The sequence below is a fragment of the Doryrhamphus excisus genome, linkage group LG6, assembly GCF_037039965.1.
Source record: "Doryrhamphus excisus strain RoL-2023G ecotype Guam linkage group LG6, RoL_Dexc_Guam_v1.1, whole genome shotgun sequence".
In the NCBI taxonomy this organism is placed as follows: domain Eukaryota; kingdom Metazoa; phylum Chordata; class Actinopteri; order Syngnathiformes; family Syngnathidae; genus Doryrhamphus; species Doryrhamphus excisus.
In genome coordinates this window covers 6,376,015-6,387,177 of record NC_136362.1, presented here as the reverse complement: position 1 = coordinate 6,387,177, position 11,163 = coordinate 6,376,015, and the positions used below count along the sequence as shown (strand labels likewise).

The following is an 11,163-nucleotide window of genomic DNA, read 5'->3' as shown; positions in this document are numbered from 1 at the left end:
TTGTATATGTCTTACTTTCTCTTATGTCTACTACATTGGTAATAAGAGCGTAAAGGGCATTAAGATAAACTATAGGGGTGTTATTTCATGTCTGGAGGGCTCTAATGTTAAAAAAGCATATTCAAACAGGTTTTATGTCTTACTTTTTCATTTCTACTATATTGGGTAATAGTGTAAATGTGACTATAGGGGTGTTATTTAATGTCAAGAGGTCTTTTTTTATGTTAAAGAAAAGAGTTGAGAGGTCATAAAACAGGTTTTCAAAGTCTTTTTTCTCTTATGTCACCGATATTGGGTAATAGCAGCGTAAAGGTGACTATAGGGGTGTTATTTTCTGGCTACGGGGCTCCAATACTGTTAGAAAGTGCATGTAGAAGGTTGTAAACAGGTTTTCTATCAAAATATTCGGCTTATAAATAAGGAGTCCTACTTGGCGGCCATGTATGAGGGAGTGATGTCATCACACGAGGAGCGTGCGTCTGGAACAATCCGTCCATTTTATTTCCTTGTTGTCATCACAGTACAAAAATAAATGAAAATAATAAGCAGAACCAGGAAATGAAAGCAGGAACAACAACAGCTTTTTCTCATTTTCTGTCTTTGAAAATGGAACCATTGACATTGAAGTGTCATCGGGTCTCCCCTTGCCTAACCCCCCCCCTTCCCACCCCACGCCCTTTTATCCAGCACATCACACACACTCTTCTGTACAAACACACACACACACGCTGCTGTTGTTTATCTACAAGATCTAGTATGCAACAAGATACACAAAATTATCTTTTTTTTTGTCTTATTTAAGTGAGGGAAAAAATGGCACGTTTCATGTGGTGGTGGTGGGGGGGGGGGGGGGGGGGGCAGTGACGTCCATGACACTGCACTCACCAAAGCAGGAAATAGAAAGTGAAACGATGCGACGGCTGCCTGGAACGTGTCCATATTTATCAGGATGGCGGTGGGAATGTTGACCTGACTTTAAAGGTCCCGTATTAGACCCTCGGTCCGTACAGCCCGGGGACACCATTTTGGGGTGGATGTGTAGCGTTAACGCTAACGAGCTGTGTTTGGGTTGTTAAGACGTGTAGTGAAGCCTTTTTTTTTTTTTTTAAAGAAAGCGGCCCAGCTTCAAGGGTGAGACTCACGGCCTCAAAATATGAGGTTCTCAGCCTGAAAAGGGTGGTTTCCCTTCAGGGGAGGTGTCCCACTTTGGTGGAACTGGAGGAGGTGGGCGGAGACCGAGGTGTCATGTGTCCACGAGGAAGGACATTTTTACCGTTACCTCTCGAGTCAATCTTCATTCCCACCAAAGATAAGAGCAAGCAAAGGTAGAATGAGCCCCTCAAGAGGGTGGGTGGGCCGGTGGGCGGTTGGGGGCCGGAGGCTATGGCACAGTTTCAACGTGGCAGCGATGTAGCGTGAGCACACAAGCAGAAAGTAGCAAAAAGTAACGCAAGCAGAGCTAAATCGACGTGTTGGTTCTTTTAACGCAGACGGCAAGTCCAGAGAAGAAGAAGAAGAAGAAAAGTCCTGCGTGCAGAAGCTTGACCAAAGATGACCAAAGATGACCAAAGATGATCAAAGATGATCAAAGATGACCAAAGATGAGTTTGTTCCAGAAATAAATAAGCCTCCGTCCGCCGGCAGGAGCAAAACATCCGCTAACTTGAAAAAAAACAAAAAAAAGGTCGTCGTCCTCTGACGGAAAGTCCCACAATGCAACGCTCCGTCCTCGACAAAGAGCGTCCCGCCCTCGGACGAGCGTCGCTGTCTGATTGGCGTCTGTCCCGGCCCGCCTAAAGTCCACTCGAGTCCGCACTGATGGGAGGGGGGGTGAGGAAGGGGGCGGGGCTTTGCGCCACTCGTCTCCGTCAGTGCTTGGCGACCACCAGCGCCAGTCAGGCGATGGCCCTCCTGCCAGGGGGACAAAGGACAGAAGGTCAAGGTCATACATTTGAACCCATCCGGCGTGGAAAGAACCCCACCCCCCCCCCCACCTCACCGGTCCAGTCCGATGAGCAGGCGCCCACGCTCCTCCTCCTTCTGGTTCTCGTTCTTGAGGTCGGCAAAGACCTGGGTGAAGTAGTGCGGGTCGGAGTTGATCTGCAGCATCTTGGCGCTCATCAGGTCGATGATGGACAGGCAGCGGTCCCAGAAGGCCTCCTTGGAGCTCTCCACCAGGAAGGGCTTGAGGGGGTAGGAGATCTCGTTGCCCATGTAGGAGTAGGACAGGTAGAGGCAGGTGAGGAGCACGGCCTGCAGCTCGTGTTCGCCGGCCACCTCGGAGGAGACCACGTCGCGGCACAGCATGTAGACGAAGACCACGTTGGCGGGCGTGATGAAGCCCTGGTCCTGCCAGCCCTGCAGAAGCAGGGAGCGGTCCACGCTGCGCAGCCACAGGACCGGCTCGGTGGGCGACAGGTGCTTGAGGCGGTAGCAGCGCCGGCACAGGAAGTCGCCCAGGCAGCGCAGGAGCTCGCTGGTGGACGCCTGCACGATCACCCGCTTGGGGGTCCCGGGGGCGGCGGCGGGGGCCTTCTTGACGGACGACGTGTCCTCGCTGTTGTTGCCGGGGCCCTTGGTCAGGGTGGGCGTGCTCTGGTCCTGGCCGAAGGAGGCCAGGTTGGCGCAGGACTGGGACTTCTTCAGATTCTCGTTGTTCAGCTGGCTCACGTTGTTCTGGTAGGTTCCGTTGGGCTGCACCTTCTTGGAGCCCTTCTTCTTGGCCGACACCGCCACGATGCGTTTCCATGGCAACACGTTGATGAGCGAGTGCCGCTTCAGGTTCTTGTCTTTGGCGTTCTTGCTGTTCTGCACCGCCGTGTAGTGGCCCACCGTGGCCGGCCCGTCCTCGAACAGGGCCGCCTTGCGGTAGCTGGGCGACAGGGACAGCACGGTTCCCATGGCGACGGGGGAGGGGCGGACGGGGCTTCTAGAAGATGCGGGTGGCCGCCGGCCTTCTGGCTGCTGCTCTGGGAGGAGACCACCGAGATCTCACGGGACACCCGGGTCGCCTCGTCTGTCTCGCTCGCCTTTGGATGACCGGATGCTGGCTGACGGAAGCACACGGATCAGTCGGCTGCTCGCCGCGGCTTTCACCTTCCGTACAATTCCATGCAATTCCATACAATTCCATACAATTCCATACAATTCCATACAATTCCATACAATTCCATGCAATTCCATACAATTCCATGCAATTCCATACAATTCCATGCAATTCCATACAATTCCATGCAATTCCATATAATTCCATCCATTCTTCCATCCATCCATTCACCCATCCACCCATCCATTCTTTCATCCATCCATCCATTCACCCATCCACCCATCCATTCTTCCGTCCATCCACCCATCCATCCATTTACCCATCCACTCATTCATTCACCCATCCGTCCATCCATCCACCCATCCATCCACCCATCCATCCATTCACCCATCCACCATCCATCCATTCACCCATCCACCCATCCATTCTTCCATCCATCCATCCATTCTTCCATCCATCTATTCACCCATCCATTCTTCCGTCCATCCATCCATTCTTCCATCCATCCATTCACCCATCCATTCTTCCGTCCATCCACCCATCCATCCATTCATCCATCCATTTACCCATCCACCCATTCATTCACCCATCCGTCCATCCATCCACCCATCCATCCATCCACCCATCCATCCATCCACCCATCCATCCATTCACCCATCCACCCACCCAGCCATCCATCCATCCACCCATCCGTCCATCCATCCATTCTTCCATCCATTCGCCCATCCATTCTTCCATCCATCCATTCTTCCGTCCATCCATCATTCTTCCATCCATCCATTCACCCATCCATCCATTCATCCATCCATCCATCCATCCATTCACCCATCCATCCATCTACCCATCCATTCACCCACCCATCCATCTACCCATCCATTCACCCATCCATCCATCTACCCATCCATCCATCTACCCATCCATCCATCCATCCACCCATCCATCCATTCTTCCATCCATCCATCCATTCACCCACCCGCCAATCCGTCCATCCACCCATCCCTCTGTCCGTTCGTCCCTCCATCCATCCATCCATCCATCCATCGGTATGCTGGAGCCTATTCTATATAATTCCATATACTGTACATACACTCTATATTTATTTTACTATATATAATACAATCTTTTTACACTTATTTACATTATTTAGAACTATTTGTGCTTATTTTACAATATATCATATTATTTTCCACCTTGTTGATATTATTACAGTATACATGACTCCTTTTGTAGTACTACATTCATATAGGAATTCTTCACCCATCATAGACCTTTTTGCTATCTGACAATATGTTACATTGTGTATACTTATTTCACGCTTACTTGATCATAGCTACCATTATTTTAAACTTATGTACGTTATGTACGTTATGTACGCTTATGTACGCTTATGTACGCTTATGTACGCTTATGTACGTTATGTACGCTTATGTTGCCATCCAAATGTTTCTCCCATGTCTAGTCGACACATATCCAAGGTTTACGCCTCCTCCGCCTGATATACAATTATTTGACAGTACACAGCCAATTATGGAATTGATATACAGTACTTTACATGTATTTGATATTATATACACTTATTTTATGATATATACCAATCTTTAACATTTATTACATCATATATGTACCTTACATACACTTATTGGATATACAGTCCACCATGTTTTGGATATTGCATGGCTATATGGTTTGTATTGCTATTGATTGGTCGGAGCAGCGGTGGAAGGGGACTTGAACCTTGCACCAGGTACAGTCATGAAGATGATGACAAAAACATGCTGGTCGCTTTGACCCCAAAAGGATCGGCACTCTTGAACGTTTCACGAGGACTGCATGATGCACCATCACTAAAATGGACGCCTTCATTGTAAACACACATAAGAAACACCCCGTGTTGCATTTAGGTGCTTGCGGGAGTCCGTGTTTAAAGATGGAGGTGCATCATACAGTTTGGCGTGGCTCTCGAACGTCTGACGACATGTTGTCTCCTCACTGCAGCAGCGCGATGTGAAGACTCGAACCGAGCCGAACCGTCGGTGTACATCCACTTGGGCACCGTCTATAGCAATAAAAAAGGCACATTCCGGGCCCCCGGCGGCCATGTTAAAGCTCGTTTGGTGGATTTTTTTTTTACGAGAATTGTGGGTCAGGGGATGCTCTCCGTGGTGCTGAAGCTGAGCTCGTGGCGTCGAGGCGCGGGCTATTTATAACCTGAGCGCAAAATGGAGCTAAAAACCAAAATATAACTCAAAGCCGTTCTTATTTTGAAGCGGACATCGTGAGATGTTGCCGAGATGAAAACAACCTTACCAGATGTCCAAATGGCTGCGCCTGGTGATGAAGAGGAGCTCCTTGACGCTCATAGAAGGCGGCTAGCGAGCATCTCGCTTGCTTCCAAGGGAATCAATCCGATGAAGGGAGAGAGAAAAAAAAATCGGCGATGTGCGATCGAGAAGATGCCGATGTGAGGATGTGTCCTCGCGGTCCTCCGGGTCGTGAAGCGCGGGGCTGATGCGCAATGTGCAGTGATGGCGCTTGCTGGCGCAAAGGCGGTGGTCGGGCGCCTCTCTGCGCTGCTCTTGCTGCAACTCCACCTGCAGCCGCTCGGAGAACGAGTGAAGGACTCGAGCGCCGCTTGAGCTTTCGCCAGCACCTGAACGCACCACGCGCGTCTATTTTGCGACCCTGTGATTGGAGGACGCGCCACTTTGACCCAATTTGAGGCACACTGACACCAATCCATCCTCCCTGCGGCCAAATCAATAACCAATGTGCTCGTTGGGTGCTTGAGATAAGATCATTTAGTAGTGTTGTTGCTAACACCATATCAATTCAATTTGTCATCCCGTCAACAACCTTAAATACATTATGAATATCAAATTAACACGCGCGAGAAGTGAAAATAAACACTCAAAATACATGTACTCCCATTGCTTCGTTTTGTTTTCACCGAAAAACAAGAAAAAAATGCTGTTTTGGAATAAGACCACAATTCCCAGCATGCACTCGCAACAGTGACGTCACGTAAGCTACGTCACGTCCTCTCGTCCTCCCCATTCAGGCTGCACTTTGAATAAGGAAGATGGCGGCTGCAGCAGTTGTTGAATTTCAGAGGGCTCAGTCTCTCATTAGCACCGACCGCAACGCCTCCATCGACATTCTGCACTCTATAGGTAGGAGAACGTGTTTGAGATCTTCCTGGATGCGCCCTTCTACCCCCCGCCTTGGCCGCTGTGTTTTGTTGATTCCGGGCCGGCGCCAGGCGCTAGCTAGCTAGCTAGCTAGCTAGCGGCGTACAGTAGCAAGGAGCCGGCTGTGCGGTGCTGACTCACTGTTGAATGGTCGCCTAACTGGAGCAGCCCGTGCGCGTTAGCATGCTAGCCTTAGCCTGTTTAGCCGCTGTGCTAACATCAGGCCGTGGTGTCTTAACGTGTCACACCTGTCATGTCATATTCTGTTTAATGTCGCGGCGGCTATTTTATGACTGGAATCGATCTGCTGGGTGAAAATAATGATCCCACTCTCCCACAGTCCGCGTAGCTAGCTAGCTAGCTGCCGAGCGTGGCTACCGTTATTAGCCTGTTGTCACCGTGTTGGTGACAGTGATTGGTGAGTGTCTTCGCTTTCCTCGCAGTGACACAGCCGCAACGTCGGCGTGAGATTTCTTGGGTGTTTTAGTGTTTAAAACGGTGTGAAATCGGTGTGTCAGCACTTGTCAGTGTAGCCACAGGGAAGCTTGCCCGCAAATTGCCTTGTCACACCAGCCAGCTAGCTGTCACGCATAGCGGACACCCAGTTTGTCCTCGTCGGCACCCATACTTTGACTAAACTTGGTCAGTTTAGTGTTGACGAGTCTTTTTCGTTTTTTGGGGGGTGGGGGGGCTGAATAATTGTTCGCTATTTAATTTAAGACCTGGTGTGGCGATGTAAACAAGGCCCGTCATCATAAGTCAGGATAGAAGCCTCATGATGTGTCAATGTAAACATGTGCAGTGAGGAGAGATGTCCAGGAGAATGATGAAGAAGCTGTCCGGGTCAAAGAACAGAGCATCCTGGAGCTGGGGACGCTGCTGGCCAAGACGGGACAGGCGGCAGGTGAAGTTTGAAATCTCAGCGGTTAACTTAATAACGCTTGTAATAACAGCTTTATTTGTATTTTTTGTCTCCAGAACTCGGGGGTCTGTTGAAATTCGTCCGGCCCTTCCTGATCTCCATCAGCAAGGCCAAGGCGGCCCGGCTGGTCCGCTCCCTTCTGGACTTGTTTCTGGACATGGAGGCGGCCACGGGCCAGGAGGTGGAGCTTTGTCTGGAGTGCATCGAGTGGGCCAAGGCCGAGAAGAGGACCTTCTTACGACAAGCTCTGGAGGTGAAAACCAGTCTGACCTGTGTGTGTGTGTGTGTGTGTACATTTTGGAAGTATTGGTGTACAATAATATACAATACAGGATTGTCATCATATTACCACTTTTTTAAAACGATGTAAACATATTTTTCCTTGTCATATTATGAATTTTTCTTCAAATTTGTTTATTTTTTCCCATTTTTTTCCACTTTTTTTCTCAGAAATGTTATGACTTTTTCCCTCATAGATTAATGTGGTCCTGTTATCAAGTGTTTTTTTTTTTAAGAATTCAACATTATGCTACTAGTATTTTACTTTTTTTTTATAGTATTATCCTAAAATTACAACTTTATTTCCTTAGATTAAAATGTTCTCCTCTTAATTTCTTTGTCTTGTAAAATTACTGACTTTTTTCAATTTTCAACGTTTTTCCCCCCTCCATGTTTGTTGTTAAAATGACACCCCTGCCATATTGTATTTATGACATCTCAGCAGAAAACATGGCCGTCCAGCGCCATGTTGAAGGGAGTGTTTGTCTTGTCATTGCATTGGCAGCATGTGTGGATGAACGAGAGTGAAAGTAAAATGTGACATTCCCAAAGCCAAACCAAACATTGTGTTATGCTGAAGAGGATGGTGATTATTAATAATAGTAAATAGGAAGAGCGATGCCGTCATGGTGAACGGTGTGTGAACCGTAAGGCAGTTTTGCTCATGTCCTCGTCTTTTTCTGCCCTCAGGCTCGGCTGATCTCTCTCTACTTTGACACCAAGCGATACCAGGAGGCCCTGACGCTGGGTGCGTGACCCGAAAATATCTTTTTATTGTCTGGTTATTGTTTCCAAACTGTAATTAAGGGCCACCCCTTGGCTCCGACAGGCTCTCAGCTGCTCCTGGAGCTGAAGAAGATGGACGACAAAGCCCTGCTGGTGGAGGTCCAGTTGCTGGAAAGCAAGACGTACCACGCCCTCAGCAACTTGCCCAAGGCCCGCGCCGCCCTCACCTCCGCGCGAACCACCGCCAACGCCATCTACTGTCCCCCCAAACTGCAGGCGGCGCTGGACATGCAGTCAGGTGGGTGCTGAGATGGCCGCTCGATCACCACGAGCTCTTTGCAAACGTTGATGGCTTGCCGTCTCGTTGCAGGGATCATTCACGCGGCAGAGGAGAAGGACTGGAAGACGGCCTACTCCTACTTCTTTGAGGCGTTTGAGGGCTACGATTCCATCGACAGCCCCCGAGCCATCACAGCCCTCAAGTACATGCTCCTCTGCAAGATTGTCCTCAACTCGTAAGTTGCCTTGCATTTCTAAACAAAATGTCTGCCGAGAGGACGCTCATGAGATTGTTGTTACCTTTGCAGACCAGAGGAGGTGCAATCCCTGATTAGCGGCAAGCTGGCCCTGCGATACACCGGCCGCCAGGCAAGGATTTTATCATTCCCCGCTGGGGGGGGGGCGCAGGGACGGATATTCTAAATATTTCTCCTGTGTTTTCCACAGACGGACGCACTGAAATGCGTGGCCCAGGCCAGCAAGAACCGATCGTTAGCAGACTTTGAAAAGGTCAGCAGGTGACCCCACATTTGGGCCGGACGTGTGCCGTTTTTAACCCCCCCCCCCCTCCCCCACAGGCCCTCACAGAGTACAGAGCGGAGCTGAGGGACGACCCCATCATCAACACACACCTGGCCAAGCTCTACGACAACCTGCTGGAACAGAACCTCATCCGGGTCATCGAGCCCTTCTCCAGAGTGCAGGCAAGTTCCCGAATGATGCCGTGTTCCCAAACGGGGCCATGTTGACACGTTTCCTGTGCCCCGCAGATAGAACACATATCAGGTCTCATCAAACTGTCAAAGGTAAGTCTCCTCCTCAGCCGACGTTACCGCCTGAGAAGGTGTCCGTGGTAACCGTCGCCTCTTTTTCTCCAGGGGGATGTCGAGCGTAAACTATCGCAGATGATTCTGGATAAGAAGTTTCACGGTATGACCAGTCCACAACACGTACGGTATCGATCCGGGATGCTCCTATCGTTATTGTAGCTTTGCTATGCTACCGGCCAATGTAAGAGTTTGCGACGTGAACGCCAAACATGAACACATCAGGCAGTCACGGCACTAGCGTGTTCACGGTGACGGTGAGGAGGAGGACAGCATGTGCGGACATGACGTTTTAGCTGCCTTTGCGTCCGATACTCTTGGCTACGTTTGCCCATATTCTCCTAGTTATGCTCGTTAATACTCTCGTAGTTATGCTTGCCCATATTCTCATAGATACATTTGTTGACATTCTTCTAGCTACATTCAGCGATACTCTTTTGGTTACAATGGCCGTTATTCTTCTTGCTACGTTCCCTGATACTCTTTTAGCAACATTTGCCGACATTCCTTGAGCTACGGTTACTCATATTCTTCTAGTTAACTTTGCTGATGCTCTTTTAGCTATGTTGCTATGTTTGCCCATATTCTTCTGCTACAGTCACTCATACTCTTGGTGGTTACGTTTGCCAGTATTCTCTTAGCAATGGTTGCTGATGTAGCTACGTTCGCCAGTATACATCTGACGATATTCTTCCAGCTACGCCCGCTGATACTCTTTTAGTAACATTTACCAACATGACTCTAGCTATGTTTGCTGATACTCTGATACCGGATGGGATCGGCCTTGTACATTAATATCTGTGCCCTGTGCAAGCATGTTCTCTTTAAATGTATTTGTTTATGTGGCGCAGGAATCCTGGACCAGGGCGAAGGGGTCCTGATCATATTTGAGGAGCCACCAGTGGACAAAACGTACGAAGCAGCCTTGGAAACCATTCAGAACATGAGCAAAGTCGTCGACTCGCTTTACAACAAAGCCAAGAAGCTGACATAGGTGAGAATTCTTCACGAGCGTCCCAGCTTTTCAGTGTTCAGTGATGACACGGAAGTATGATGTGGTGTGCCCCCCCCTTCTTCGTGCCCCTCTGAGCAGACTCAAGGCTGCGCGGCGGAGGATCCGTGTGTGTTTGAGCAGCGTATGTAACATTTGAAGAAGGGGACAAGGGAGAAGAACACAGAACACAAGTGCAGACGACAGGATTCCCCTATCAGACACACCCCCGGCTCCCCCCCACTCAACGGACAGTATCACAACTTCTCTTCTTTTGTTTGCCCCACCCCCCCCTTTCATTTTCATTTTGATATCTCTTCTAACTCAGCGGCCGAGCCAGGCCATCAGGGAATAATGTACAACTACAATAAAAGGTGAAAAGGATGAACAGTACATACATATATCTTTATATCTCCAATAAGCTGACTCCACCTGAACCTCACAGGTTCGACCTCTGCAGCCTTCAGCTCTGCTTCAAATGCAGAAACAATACTTTACTCGTTTTTCTTGTCCACACCTTTCAAAAGCTCACTGTTCGCTTTTAGGAAGGTTGGAGCCCAATTTCGGTTGAACAGCGCCCTCTGGCGCCTCTTTGCCCCCCCATATCAATGCCAACTCCGTCAGTCCCCACTGTATTTCAGAAGTGTATTAAACTCACTATATTTGCTTTTGGTTTTGTGTTTTTGTAATTAAAAAAAAAAACAATGATGGTTGCCACATGCCTGCCCCTCTTCCCCATCCCGAATGCTCATGTATGTTTCCAAAAGAAGCGAGAAGAAATTTCACCAAGAGTGCCGCATTTCTTGGCGCTGGTTTCATCCTGAAAGTGAGAAGGGCAAAGATGTCTCTGGCCCTCGAGCATCCCCGAGTCTCCATTGTTAGTTCCTAGCATTAGTGTGGTATGC

At 49.1% G+C, this 11,163-nt stretch overlaps 2 protein-coding genes across 4 annotated transcripts; one reads left to right on the top strand and one right to left on the bottom strand.

Moving 5' to 3' along the window:
- Positions 1–480: 480 nt before the first annotated feature.
- Positions 481–5,787, bottom strand: cdk5r1b (cyclin dependent kinase 5, regulatory subunit 1b (p35)). 3 transcript variants are annotated; one of them, XM_058065902.2, is made up of 3 exons: positions 5,354–5,759; positions 2,000–3,050; positions 481–1,911 (listed from the first exon to the last, which is right to left on the bottom strand). In XM_058065902.2, exons 2-3 carry the CDS (start codon positions 2,899–2,901, stop codon positions 1,896–1,898), a joined length of 918 nt encoding a protein of 305 aa, XP_057921885.2. In that variant the 5' UTR covers positions 2,902–3,050; positions 5,354–5,759; the 3' UTR covers positions 481–1,895. The 3 variants fall into 3 exon arrangements, with proteins under 3 accessions (XP_057921885.2, XP_057921886.2, XP_057921887.2); XM_058065903.2 differs by having other exon boundaries at positions 2,000–3,046; XM_058065904.2 differs by lacking the exon at positions 481–1,911 and having other exon boundaries at positions 1,996–3,050; positions 5,354–5,787.
- Positions 5,788–6,077: 290 nt separating this feature from the next.
- psmd11b (proteasome 26S subunit, non-ATPase 11b) lies at positions 6,078–10,925 on the top strand. Its single transcript, XM_058065905.2, has 13 exons — positions 6,078–6,216; positions 7,037–7,138; positions 7,213–7,409; positions 8,126–8,183; positions 8,265–8,459; positions 8,532–8,676; positions 8,749–8,809; positions 8,888–8,950; positions 9,019–9,144; positions 9,211–9,246; positions 9,319–9,370; positions 10,119–10,261; positions 10,361–10,925. The coding sequence occupies exons 1-12, from the start codon at positions 6,126–6,128 to the stop codon at positions 10,259–10,261; spliced, it is 1,269 nt and encodes a 422-aa protein (XP_057921888.1). The 5' UTR covers positions 6,078–6,125; the 3' UTR covers positions 10,361–10,925.
- The last annotated feature ends 238 nt before the right edge of the window (positions 10,926–11,163 follow it).

Bases quoted from the DNA above. Each gene is read 5' to 3' on its own strand.
- cdk5r1b (XM_058065902.2), bottom strand. From the start codon at position 2,901: ATGGGAACCGTGCTGTCCCTGTCGCCCAGCTACCGCAAGGCGGCCCTG.
- psmd11b (XM_058065905.2), top strand. From the start codon at position 6,126: ATGGCGGCTGCAGCAGTTGTTGAATTTCAGAGGGCTCAGTCTCTCATT. The intron at 8,184-8,264 runs GTGCGTGACCCG...TGGCTCCGACAG, and splicing joins CCAGGAGGCCCTGACGCTGG to GCTCTCAGCTGCTCCTGGAG. The intron at 8,951-9,018 runs GTCAGCAGGTGA...CCTCCCCCACAG, and splicing joins CGTTAGCAGACTTTGAAAAG to GCCCTCACAGAGTACAGAGC.